At 34.2% G+C, this 14,235-nt stretch overlaps 1 protein-coding gene across 1 annotated transcript in view; it reads right to left on the bottom strand.

Moving 5' to 3' along the window:
- Doa (CDC like kinase darkener of apricot) overlaps nt 1-14,235 on the bottom strand; it is a 117,716-nt gene that overhangs the window by 513 nt on the left and 102,968 nt on the right. Inside the window, exons 6-14 of the mRNA XM_017612130.1 lie at nt 8,484-8,559; nt 7,064-7,130; nt 6,843-6,956; nt 6,441-6,531; nt 6,212-6,382; nt 2,453-2,622; nt 1,741-1,854; nt 1,594-1,651; nt 749-1,181 (exon numbers count right to left, since the gene is read on the bottom strand). Of these exons, the coding sequence (XP_017467619.1) occupies nt 918-1,181; nt 1,594-1,651; nt 1,741-1,854; nt 2,453-2,622; nt 6,212-6,382; nt 6,441-6,531; nt 6,843-6,956; nt 7,064-7,130; nt 8,484-8,559 (1,125 nt within the window). The 3' untranslated portion in view covers nt 749-917. The remainder of the gene's footprint in view (nt 1-748; nt 1,182-1,593; nt 1,652-1,740; nt 1,855-2,452; nt 2,623-6,211; nt 6,383-6,440; nt 6,532-6,842; nt 6,957-7,063; nt 7,131-8,483; nt 8,560-14,235) is intronic.

Here is a 14,235-nt window from a genome sequence, read left to right as displayed (position 1 = left end):
AAATTTCATTGAAATTTGCCTGTGGTAAAGTGAGGGGGCAAAAAATACAAAATATATATGTATCTGTGTAAAGTACAAAGTAAGCGTACATATGTATGCGTATGTACGCGCAAAATAGTGATGATAGTACATGCAGTGTATATGAATGTATGCTGCAAGTGACGCTCCAAAGTATGGCGCACGGGTAGTAACTTCAAATTAGAAGAATTAAGTTTCACATAAAAGTTTTAAGTAAAACATCCATTTCGCAAAAGCGAAAAAAGCAAACATGTATGCGTTACTGTTTGTGTGTGTGTATGTTTCTTCTTTCTATTTTCGCCAAATTTAGTTGGGTATGTGTAGCGCTTTAAATTGCTCAGCTCTTTTCGCAGTTTCTACGATTTCTTTAGCATAGCAAAGATGTTGAGTTGCATGCAAAAAAGGAAAGTATACTTTTATAAAAAGTACCTGCAATATTAATTGCGCTTGTACCTATGTTATGTAGTACAACCTTGAACTTGTATATATGTCTGTCTGCTTCTAATTGTTGCTGTATATAAGTTATTTGTGTTCCTTACTATTGTTATTGTATGCTTGCGATTTTTTTTTTCTATAATGTAGTTAGTTTATGGAAGTGTGTTGTTGCTATTTTCACTGCTACCTAATTGTGGTTGACATTGTGTGATGATGAAGAAGTCTTGTCTTTTTCTCTTCACCAAAGTTTGATTCTGGTACGGTGGTTGTTGCGCTGCACCATTGTCATCATCACCTGTTGTTTGCTGGTTGCGCCTAAGTCCTGCGTTTTGTTCTCTCTACTCATTGCTGCACCATATATTTTGTTTGTATATTTGTAGTTCGTGTTGTTCCTTCTTCTATTTCTCTGTTGTTCCTTGTTGCAATTCTAATTTTAATTAACAATAACCAAATCGCGCTAAATCTCATCTTGACAAGCTATGCGAACGTTCACGACTGCTGCTGCTGCCCGAAGAGACGGCCTGCTTATTGTTGCCGACGTCGCCAACGCGTTGGTGCGGTGGAAGCTTGTCGAAGAATGGATGTCGTAGCGCATCACCTAGAGAGGAAGAGTAATGAAATAGAAAATAGATTAGTAATATTATTGATGTAAAATGGATTAGTTTGCCTTGAAAGAACTGAAACTCGGCTAAAGGTTTTGCAATACGCTTGGCGTATTGGCCAAAAATCTAAATGATTTCATAGCAACTGTGCTTTCTCATGAAGTGTGAAATAACGATTCAAGATATCGATTTAGAATAAATTTTAAGAGCTCGTGGAGCAATGAAAATTGGTACATATATTCACATACATATATACTATGAGTGTTGCAGGAGCAAAGAGATATTGGCAATGCTGCAGAAACGAGAGATCTTATTTGACTAATGTGTTCGCAATAAATGAAATGAAAAGGAATTGATAATTAGCATATTGACACCTTTAGTAAAATTTCAATACTTTATAGTAAATATTAAATCTTGTATTGAGCGCCGTTGTTACTGCTAGTCTAGTGTCGAATTTCCTCTGGTCATTGAAATGATAAAAGTTTTAGTGATATAATTGGACATTAAATAAACCTGCGCCATTACATTTGTAACAAACCAGACGNTTCTCATCCCAGTCCAACTTACCGTGATAGAAGTATTTTGTTTTTGTTTTGCTGTAATGACAATGATTGCTATACATTAATCGAATTTTATGAAGTATACTGCACGTTAAAATATGTAAGCATGTTTAGCTTTGCATTACCGTGCCATACGATATGGTATTTGGCCCAATATACGCTCCATCATCGCGAGATGCTCACGATTGTCGTGCGTTTGGAAGAGTGTGATGCCCAGATATAATTCGAAGAGTATGCAGCTGTATGGAAAGTAGAGAAAATAATAAGGATTAAAATAAAATTTATAGTTTTAGTAGTTGAACACGAACTATTTATTGGTGTTGGTTTATTTGTACGAAAGGGTGGGAAGATAGATAGATGTATTTTGGAACGAAATTCCGTCACTGCTTGTCAAGTTTGGTTTGAAGAAAATAAAAATGGTACAACACCGAAACCGGTTTGCCTTCAAACCAAACTTGATAAGAGATGACGGAAATTCGTTCAAAAAATACATACTCAAAGTACTACTTATACATAAATACATAAGTTCATGCAAAGACTGAGTTCAAACACGGAAACTTTTGTTGCTCATTTTCGGCAACTTCTCTTTTGTATACAATTGTTGTTGTCAGCTGTGAACCGCCAACTTGAATAACTCAGACGAACTAGAGCACACAGCGTATTGCCCGAGCACGAGCAACTCGGTGCCCTTCCCCTTCCTCGTCGTTCGCCCTCTCCTAAAAGTAACGAGTTGCCGCGACAAAAGTTTCCGTGTCTGAACTCAGACTAAGGAATTGTATTTCAAAATCAATGTGTCTCAGTCAAGTGTTGATTTTTTGTTTCCTTCAATTCACTTACCCAATTGACCAAACGTCACAGGGCTGCGACCAACCCAATTCTAGAATAACTTCCGGTGCACGGTAGTGACGTGTCGATACAATTGTGCTGTGATGCTCATGATCGAATGTAGCTGAACCGAAATCGATTAGGCGAACATCGGTGTTTTTGACGCGACGCACTTCACGATTCTGAAAAATAAAATTCAGAATAGTTTTAGATTTGCTTTTTTTTCATAAGTTTAAAATAAGTAGCCTAAAATGATCTACATGGTTCCATTTTTAATTCAGAAAATTTGTGCACAATTACTTTTAACACTAGCCAGTGAACCATAGATAACTTGAGGAGATCTAAGTGAAACTGACGAAGTCTTATGATTGCCATATAAGCTCCGGCGTACAGCTGAACTCGGATTAACCGGGCCTCCATTAGCGGAATGCCGAATGATTGATTTGATCCGCTTATTTAAACTGCGTCCCAAGCAAGAAGTCCTAAATATCTCAATAAAATATAAATCCCAATAAAACTACAATCATCCTTTTCACCAGAAAAAGGAAGCTTTGTTTTCCAGATCTAAATATTAGTGGGACTGTGATTCCCTTAAAGGAAGAAGCTAAATATCCAGGCATAACCCCGGATAGAAAACTCACCTTGGAGTCATATTTCAAACATGGTGTCTGAATCTCAAAATGACCTGAACTGGCCAAACCCATAATATTCACTCAAAAATCTTGCAATTAAAAAAACAGTGTAAGGTTAAATGAAAACAACACAGCCTGCAAATTCAATCAAGGCAACCATGTCGGACACCAGCAATGTGCCAGAAAAAAGATCTTTATACTTTCTGTTTCCAAGCTGTTGATAGTCTCCTATGTATACTCATCAATAACTCTTCTACAGTGTAACAGAGCACTTGAATGAACTAGCCGCCCATAATAGTCTCCCTAATCTGGGTGCCTGATCATGAAGGCTATGATGGTAATGATAAAGTAAAGCTCCAAGCTAAAAAGGTGACATTCATTGGATTCAGCCGATTCCTTGCATTGAACAACAATGACATGAAAAAGGGTCTTAACAAGTGGGCAAAATTTCACTACTAGCCATTAGACCAGTCCAGAAAGTTACCATCATTACTCTAAGAAGTTTCTTGCATCAGTGACAAAAGAGTTCAACCTAAAGACGCTATGTGGAGCACTAACAGGCTTGGCTACAGATATTTGCAGATTTTGTAGTGAAGAGAATGAATCAATGGAACATCTTATTACCACCAGTAAATGACTAGCTCATGGTGCAGTCAACTTTTAAACTTCTACAAGCTTAGCGAAGTTGACTTCAATGCAAATTTCGCAACAGAGCAACTAATACGACTTTCCCACGGCACCCCAATTACGTAGTTCGCTCTCTCCAATTAACCTTCGAATTACGTAATTCGCCATACAAAATTTTGAGAGCGAATTACCTCATTTGTTGGTAATTCAGATCCAATTACCATGCGAATTACGAACAAATCGGTGCCGTCTCTAATTTTTATCGGAAATTTATCGAAACTAGCTCATAAATCAAAACTTGCATTTTTCTGAGTACGAAAAGTAAAGTTTATAAATGAGTATATACCTAANGAAGAAGCTAAATATCCAGGCATAACCCCGGATAGAAAACTCACCTTGGAGTCATATTTCAAACATGGTGTCTGAATCCCAAAATGACCTGAACTGGCCAAACCCATAATATTCACTCAAAAATCTTGCAATTAAAAAAACAGTGTAAGATTAAATGAAAACAACACAGCCTGCAAATTCAAATCAAGGCTACCTTGTCGGACACCGGCAATGTGCCAGAAAAAAGATCTTTATATTTTCTGTTTCAAAGCTGTTGATAGTCTGCTATGTATACTCATCAATAACTCTTCTAGAGTGTAACAGAGCACTTGAATGAACTAGCCGCCCATAATAGTCTCCCTAATCTGAGTGCCTGATCATGAAGGCTATGATGGTAATGATAAAGTAGAGCTCCAAGCTAAAAAGGTGACATTCATTGGATTCAGCCGATTCCTTGCATTGAACAACAATGACATGAAAAAGGGTCTTAACAAGTGGGCAAAATTTCACTACTAGCCATTAGACCAGTCCAGAAAGTTACCATCATTACTCTAAGAAGTTTCTTGCATCAGTGACAAAAGAGTTCAACCTAAAGACGCTATGTGGAGCACTAACAGGCTTGGCTACAGATATTTGCAGATTTTGTAGTGAAGAGAATGAATCAATGGAACATCTTATTACCACCAGTAAATGACTAGCTCATGGTGCAGTCAACTTTTAAACTTCTACAAGCTTAGCGAAGTTGACTTCAATGCAAATTTCGCAACAGAGCAACTAATACGACTTTCCCACGGCACCCCAATTACGTAGTTCGCTCTCTCCAATTAACCTTCGAATTACGTAATTCGCCATACAAAATTTTGAGAGCGAATTACCTCATTTGTTGGTAATTCAGATCCAATTACCATGCGAATTACGAACAAATCGGTGCCGTCTCTAATTTTTATCGGAAATTTATCGAAACTAGCTCATAAATCAAAACTTGCATTTTTCTGAGTACGAAAAGTAAAGTTTATAAATGAGTATATACCTAATTTAATACGGGAACTTATAAATTTTTAGGAACAACCTACATTTTGCATAAATTTTTCAGCGAAGAAAACAAAAACAAAACACAGAGACAGAGAACTGTCAAATCGAATTAAGAATGTGCCCGTGGGAATGGGGTAATTCGCGATCGTAATTGGGGGAGCGAACAAAGTAATTCAGGATGCCGTGGGAAAATAGTATAAAGTTGAAAGCCTTACATAACCATAAAAAAAACCAAGAAGAACAATGAAATAATAATGGTAAAATTGTAGGGGAGTTGCCTTAAAGGGAGCATGTGAATTCGTAGAGTAGTGAATGTTGTTTACTTTATGTAATATTAATGCATGTAGAATATTATGGTAGGTTAGGGGCTGACGAAACTGATAGTGTTCGGCCTTACGTGACCTCATAAACAAGCAAATAATTATCGCTGGGAAGAATTGAGTACTTTCCAAGGTCGAGTTCTTTGTTATCGATACTTTTAAGGACCGTGTATTTTTGAGAGTACTGAGTACTTTCATGTGTACTTTTATACACATGTCGGTAGCAATGGTTAGTGTAAAAATCTTACAAGCTGGCAGTACTTTATTCAAGTTATATACTTATCCCAAATTATGCCAGGAGAATGGCTAACTGTACAAGTATTGTGCTAGAAAATTACTGAAACTTGAAATTGCGTACAATCATTTCTGAGAGCCGTTAAATGTAAATGGAACTCAGTAGCTTTAAGTATCTATTCGGCACTTAATGCTGAGTACTTTGAATCGATCTTGAGCACATGTATAGAGCTGATGTTTAGAACAGAGTATTTTTCAGTACTGAGTACTTACGAGTTCTTTTATATTTGTATTACTTTCAAGTTATTTTGTGTATACTGAGTACTTTGGAGTACTCCGTATCGATATTTTTTAAATAGGGTACTGTCGATCCTTTTGAGAATCGAGTTCCGACTACTTTTGGTATCGATACTGCCCAACACTACAAATAATGTTGCTAGAGCTGCAGCAAGTTCAGTATCGCCTGTATCTATTAGTGTGCAGAAAGTACTGTATTTAATCCTAAATTTTTGAGAGATTGAAGAAAAAACACGTTTTTCTTCAAAACTTTTTTTTTTTAATATTTTAGTGGTAAAATTCTCAAATTTCATACTTACAATTTTGTGATTGTAGTGCGTTGTATACTCCGAATCCACAAAGAGTATATTTTCAGGCTTAAGATCAGTGTGCGTTAAACGATTTTCATGTAAAAATTTCACTGAGTAACATAATTGATAGGCCATGTGTCGTACTTGTTCCAATGGATATGGTTCATAGTTGTTCTCGCGCTGTGGATATGAAAATATTTGATAATATGAAACGTGCACAGAGAAAAGCGAAACTCACCAAGAAATCGAACACGCTTAAACCTAACATCTCAAAAACGATGCACATGTGACCATGGTAGTCGAACCAATCAATCATTTTTACACACAAACTGTAATAAAACAAAAAAAAAACAAAAAAAAACAAAATTAGTAAGTACGTATGTATGTATGTACGGGTGAAAATAAGTATTTATAAATAAAAGAGAAGATAGATGATAGCCTCCATATGTATATGTATGTATGTACATATGTATTTTAATGAAAACACCACAGAAGATGAATTTGTTCACTTTGCGTAATTTAGTTGTAAATCATCGTCCTCCTGTGGTAGCTGTATATGTTCGAATTTTTTCATCTACTGTGGTTTAGCAGCAAAAGGAGTTATACGCTTGAGATAACAGCAGGCAGACACTAGACTTACTGTTCGCAATGTGGATCTTTTTGGGCGATCTTTTCCAAAGCGTTTATTTCCAGCTTGGCAGCTTCACGATATTTCTCCACATTTTTGATGATCTTCAAGGCCATGCAGAAATCCCTAAGAGTAAAATCATTTTTTATTTTTTATTTTACATTAATTCACACAACAAGCAAAGAAACCACGAACATTTGAACCTCCTCTTATTGCGCTAGTAGCATATTTACCTTTCCATATCCTTGACCTTGACAACGCGTCCAAATGTACCCTCGCCCAGAGTTGCCATGATTTTGTCTGAAATTTCGCAAAAAAAGACAACATTGTAATTCAAAGTGGAACTTCGAATGCCCTCATTGCGTTGCAGAAATTATTCGACTGAGTACCTAATTCTTCGATTTAAATAGTAACTGCCTGACGCTGTTAATTATAATGAGAACTTTGCTGTAAACCATTTCTTTGCTTTTATTTTAACTCTGCATAATTTGCGCAAATTTTAAATTTAATTTAAAGAAGTTAACCGCGTTGAATTTAACAAAAAAAAATCTATTTATTTCAAGCATAATTTAAAAGACGTAAAACATAAAAAAAAATAAATAAATTATCTACCGTTTAAAAATGGAAAATTTAAAAAAGTATTAAACATTTAAAACAATTTTTAGTTTAGTAGTACACCTTGCGTCCGAATTATAAGCGCACCACATATTGACAAATTTCAACTATTAAGTTTTTTTTTAACTTTAGTTTTTTTCTCAAAATATAGTTTATTCTTTAATAAAAGTCGTTTTAACTCAAGTTTCAAACTTTGTGCATTATTAAAAAAAAAAAAAAAACTTTTGAGCTCCCTAATTAGATTTCTTAGAATGACTGAGTATGTAGTTTTTTAGCATATAGCTAGCTGGGACCTACTATTGTTTTGGCAGTTTTTTTGCTGACGGTGTTGTGCATTTTCTTCCAAAGAACGTTCGACGATTTTTTTTAATGTAAAAGAAAATGCAAAACATCGTTATCGTGTAAAAAAGTCAACGCTTAGCCCTTGCACTTTATTATATGTAGTGAAATTGAATATCTAGTAAACCTAATTAAAAAGCTCAAAATTGTCTCGAAAGTTTGCTATTTTTTTAACATGCAAAGCTTTTAACATAAATTTATACCGTGTTGGTTAAAGAATACCTAACTTTATTTCTATACAAAAATTAAATAACAAAAAATTCATTTTCAAACTTGTCAATATGTGCTGCGCCTATAACTTTGACACGGAGTGTATCTGTGAACGAAAAATCTATTAATGAAAGTGGAATTATGTATACGAAGAGCGCGTTGAATCATTTAAGAAATTGGTTTCTTCATCTCCTACAAAAGCCTAATTGTTGTATGTGCAAAAATATAAAATATAATTCGAAATGTTTTTTTATCCAAAAGCAAGCAGCGGTAATTTCGCGCATTATTTGGAAATTACATAAAATGATATTTTAATTTTTGCTCATCCTAACTCCGAAGCCATTTTTGAGCTTCGCATTTATCTTTTCATTTTTTACTCTATTAATTCTAATTTGACTATTTTGTTTTAATATTTCAATTATGTATGTTTATGTATTAGATAAAAAGGAAATAGTAAAAAGGAAAGAAAAACAAAAAGTTGTCACGAACATCTGTGATGAAGAATGTCGCCGTTGTGATATATCAAGTGGCCATCAGCATCATCTTGTATGACGGGCTTTGCTGTCTGTGAGTGTGTGTGTTTATCAATTGTATCGCAATAGATCGCATCATCGAGGAGTTCGATTAACGGGTAGGTTCAGAGCAGTTATTCGTAGTGGTGGTGGTGGTGGTTTCGGTGTTGGCGTTGGCGGTGTTGGCGTCGTCGTTAGTGGCGTTGTTGTAACCAAGTAGATAGACCGTTGATAGTTGGTGGTTAATGCGTGTGCGGCGAGGGATGTAGAGGAAGCAACGTTGCGCCGGTACAGCGAATTGGGTGGTAGTTGATCGATCGGGCGTTGGTCGATTGGTTGGTTGGTTGTTGGATTGGACAGTCGATATGGGGCGATTTGCGAAAACGATACAGGGTTCAGTCATGGATAAACATACATGTGAGAAAGAGAGAAAAAGAAAAAAGAAACAGAGAAAAAAGAAAAAAAAAATCCATCGTCCCACAGGCAGGGACATTGTGTGTTCAAATGCCACAAGGGTCGTCATCAACAAGAGTGATTCGCCGGCAGTGAAGAGCAAACGATAAACATTTCGCAGTCATCACCATCATCATCATCGTTATCATCATCATCATCATCGTCGTCGTCATCAATAGCAATGCAACCGAATTCATGCCATATCCCACGTTGNAATCCATCGTCCCACAGGCAGGGACATTGTGTGTTCAAATGCCACAAGGGTCGTCATCAACAAGAGTGATTCGCCGGCAGTGAAGAGCAAACGATAAACATTTCGCAGTCATCACCATCATCATCATCGTTATCATCATCATCATCATCGTCGTCGTCATCAATAGCAATGCAACCGAATTCATGCCATATCCCACGTTGACACCACATTAGCCAAATGTCGTTGTCATTATTATTCATCATTAGCATCATCATCATTATTGCCACCACCATTGTACCATTGTTGTGTTGCGGAGGTGCACGCACAGTTGAAACGCCATTAAAATTGTGCGAGAAGAGCAAAGCCATTTATGAAATTCACACGTCAACACCACCAAATNATCATCGTTATCATCATCATCGTCGTCATCAATAGCAATGCAACCGAATTCATGCCATATCCCACGTTGACACCACATTAGCCAAATGTCGTTGTCATTATTATTCATCATTAGCATCATCATCATTATTGCCACCACCATTGTACCATTGTTGTGTTGCGGAGGTGCACGCACAGTTGAAACGCCATTAAAATTGTGCGAGAAGAGCAAAGCCATTTATGAAATTCACACGTCAACACCACCAAAATGTTTATCGAATTCATCATAATCATCATCAACATCATGCATAAGTCATCATCATCAACATCACGTCGTTCATCATACCCAACATCAAGTGATTATCATCATCATCATCATCATCATAATCAGAAAAAAACACGAGAAAAATACGTATCGTTTTTTCGGTAAGAAAATAGTTCGGACAAATTTTTGGTTTGGTTTTTGTATGTTTTTTTTTTTTTTTTAATTTTTTACAAAAAACATATTTTTGTTTAATAAATGTATTTAGTAAATATATATGCATATGTACTATATTACAACGTCCCAAGAAACGTTCAAAATTAGTTTTAATGTAAAAACAACAATAAAAGAAATTGAACTCAAACTAAAGACACAATGAAGAAAAAACTTGTTGCAGTTCGAACATAAAATTTTTTGCACAGAAATACATACAGAGTATTTTAAAAAGTAGTAAATTGTTAGTGGTAAAGCAGCGTTAAATAGGATTAAATGTACTTTTGTATTAAGTATACATATATATTTTTCACATAAGCTTATAACCTTATTGTCCTTAAAAAAAACCAAGGGAGTATTAAAAGCATACTGGTTTAATTTCCATATCACTTATTTTATAAACTTATTATTATATTTATTCTCAATAGCTAAGTTACGTATAGTTGAAATTATTAGAAAATATTACTAGTCTATACCAAATGCGATTAAATACTATATATGTATTAGGGTGGAACACCCTCCTTACAAAAAAAGTCGACATTGTTTTTCCATCGAAATTAAAAAATTTGTTATATTTTAAGACTTGCGCCAAATTATTTTACAGAAAAAAAAAACAGACTTTTTTACAAATATGTCATAGTAACATAAAAAGAAAATGCTAAAAGTCATCTCAGATGATAGAAGACTTCAATCTTAAAAGGTTTGCATAAATATATTTTAAGATTTTATTAACGATATCAAAATAACTAGATTTTTGGAGGTATTTTCAAATTGGTGCAGCTCACGTAAATCTTAATATTTTTCTGAAATATTTAGGCGGAAGTCTTATAGACATTTTATAATTCTGATGCAAAAACCGATACTTTTTTGGAGAGGCACACACACTTTTATATATGTACATACAAATGTACTATATTGACGTATGTATATGTACTACATACAACCCGCTTCACTTGAATAAGCACATTATTACATCTTTTTTTTTTAAGATCTAATATGGACATCGAAAAACTTTTATTTTGAAGAATAATTAATTTTGAAGAAAAGTGGTGGAAAAGAGGAAAATACTTCAGATACAGTAGCAAAGCAAAGTAATTAAAATTGTACTTTCGAAACTTTTTAAAGCATTTAAAGAACATTTCCAACAATAGCAAGAATGGACAAAGAAATCGCACTTTCTGTTTAAGAAAATGGGTAAAGGAGCTTTCAGCAGGATAAAATAAAAAAATGAGCCTATACATCACATCTCTGCAGCCGATTTGTTGGGACTTAAATTGAAGGAAGGGCAAATATTTTTCGAAACTGTAGCAGAAAAGAGAAATGAACCAAATTTCAAAAAAGGGTATCAATCAGGATCATGACTCGAATTTCGCACCTCGTGGCATGTCTTGAAAGGGAGACTAAACTTCAGATTTGATGGCCGCAACGGTTTAAATAATCATTAAAACAATTTTTAAAAGTATAAACTTTTTTTGATTCCACTCCATGATCGAGAAGAGAGAAGGGCTCTCTGAAGTGCGATTTAATTTTTAGGAATATTTGAGATAAAATTTAAAAAAGTGTAGATTACTTCTATGCAACGTTTGTATTATGCCAGCAAAGTAAGGCAACGATGTGAACAACAGTTGCTGTAAAAACGAGGATAACGAAGCGGAGACATATTTTTTTTACAGCGATCAGCACATCAAACGGGCACAAGTTAATTGGAAAATGTTTAGATTTGGTTGGTTTGAAAAGTTTACCGGGTGTGGTAAAGAGCGTGAAGGCTTTGAATTATTGTAGGACTTTAGAAAATTTGTTCAGACCGGAATTTCGTCTTCATTTGTTAATAAGGAGGAGCAGATTTATCGTGTGGTTTGATAAAAGTGTAAAAAACTTACAAGGTATTTTCTTCAACAATTAATCATTCTTTGAAATGAGAGTAAACCGCAGCTTCTCCGAGGGCTACAAATATGTAATGATATAAGCCTGCTTCCTGAAAAAAAATTTAAGCATGCAGTTTTGTAGCCCGTCTTTCGTATAAAAAAAAAAGATTGTGTTCTTGTGTTGATTGTGCGTTATATGGAAGAAAATGAGCTACACCGAAAAAAAATTCTCAAAAATCAACGGTAATTGAGTTACACTTTATAACATTAAAATTTAATGGGCTACAAAACTGCATACCTGCATAAGAAATCGAGTTGAAACATGTAATATTTCTTGCGTTTTTCCCCCGAGTTCCGTATGAAATTAAAAAATTAACTCCATTGGTTTTTGCTTTTGAATTAACTATATTTTTATAAAAATATAAAGAAAATTTGGTATGGAAAATATAGATAAATAAAGTTGCCAAAACAACAGGGTATACTAATTTTTGACGCACACTATATATATTATAAGCCCATTTCGAAGTTAATGATGTTGTAAGCTCAAAACTGATTTCAAAATTATTTACATATGTTTTTTTTTGCTTTAAAATCTTATAAACTATAGCTCTTTTCAAAAAAAAAAAACCCACCCATTTTCTAGTGATTACGACTTATTCACTACTGATAATAACTACGACTTTTTATTGTATAAGGATTGCATAGATTAAGAACTCGTAACAAATTTGCAATATATAATAATAATAATAATAATAATAATAATAATAATAGATTGGCGCTTACACATATGCTAGTGTTTGGCCGAGCTTTTCCTCCAATTTGTGGCGTGCGGGACCTACAGTTTTACGCCGACTCCGAACGGCGATTGCATTTTTATGAGAAGCTGAGAAAATTTGTTGCTTATTTCTTTAACATTTAGTACAATCAGGATAACAGTGAAACCTTAAGTAACGGCAAATATTTCAGTAAGTAAAATTAAGTAAATTGTTATTGCATGCAACATTGCAAAAAATACAGTTGCCGTAAAACCGGAAATGCACATGTTAGTATGTAGGAGATTTCAATCGCTTAAGCGGTTACTAAGAGGTTAAGAGAACTGTCTGGCGTTTCATAAAAAAAAAAAATTATTTATTTCAAAGTTTATTCGTTCAAATGAGGAATATTCGTGAGCTGTAACGTGTTGGAAAAACCTGTGAAAGTTGTGTTTTCTCAATAAATACCCTCTGTCTAAAGAAAAATGTAAACATACGCGTACTTTATTAATTCTTCTCTAGAATTTTGCTTGCATGGTAAATATTCAGTCAAAGAGGTTTCAGTGATAGATACTATGAATAACTCAGCCTCTTTCATAATGTATTACTAATTCGAATTTGTCTAAAAATCAAATAAAAAAATTCCCAAACCATTGATAAAATAATTTTTAACAAGGACAAGAGACAAGGAAATCGATATACTATTCATACTACATATCATATATACTTTACGCTCCGATTCCAAATGCCGAAGACATCATGAAAAATGTAAAAAGGTGACCGCTAGGCTTGCAAAAATACTTTTTTTTTCGAAAATTAAATTATGTAAATGTTTAAAAAAAAAATTCGAGTTGCTACGATACATATATACCAAAAAATCTCAGCACGATAGATTGTTTTATGAAAAGCTGGATTATTTGGAAATTGCTATCCAAAAATATCCTCCTTTTCCGAATAACGATGTATTGAGAAAAGCTGTTTTTAAGGACGACAAAGCGAATAGAAAGTAATAGCTCTTGCTACAATGGAAATTTCATAAAAAATAATTCACTGAAAATCTCTAACTTAAGCTTGAGTCTCCATTTTTCTATCATATGAGGTAGTATTTTACAGGCATTTACAACGCGCTCCAGCACACGACTGATTTTGGATTTCGCGCCATAATATTTTAGAGGTAACCATAATTATTTTGGGGTTCTTGAATCACCCTAATTTACATATAAATGGATTTAGAGGTAAAAAAAAACTTTGAAAGTACATTTATACTCGTAAATAATTTAAAAGAGAAATCAAATGTTAAATAAATACATACAACAAATAAACAAATTTAAAATTCAAGTAGGTATGTATAGTCGAAACTCGATAAACCGAATACACCATAATCCTAAATATCGGTAACTCGTATGGTTATTTTTATAACACTGACTATTCTGCCATCCGAATTGATTACGATGTTGTAAACTGAATAACATGATTTTCTAAGATTTTTTTGTTGAGTTCAGCATTTATGTGAATATAAAAACCTGCTACAGTAGCAAGAGTTTCCAAACTGAGCTCGAACCGTCTTTAGCAAATTCTATTTTCTTTAATTAATTCTTATAAATTAAAACAAT

Source organism: Rhagoletis zephyria, unplaced genomic scaffold (genome assembly GCF_001687245.7).
Source record: "Rhagoletis zephyria isolate East Lansing unplaced genomic scaffold, Rhagoletis_zephyria_1.1 Rzeph_scaffold_00503, whole genome shotgun sequence".
Lineage (NCBI taxonomy): Eukaryota > Metazoa > Arthropoda > Insecta > Diptera > Tephritidae > Rhagoletis > Rhagoletis zephyria.
This window is presented reverse-complemented; position numbering and strand designations above follow the sequence as displayed.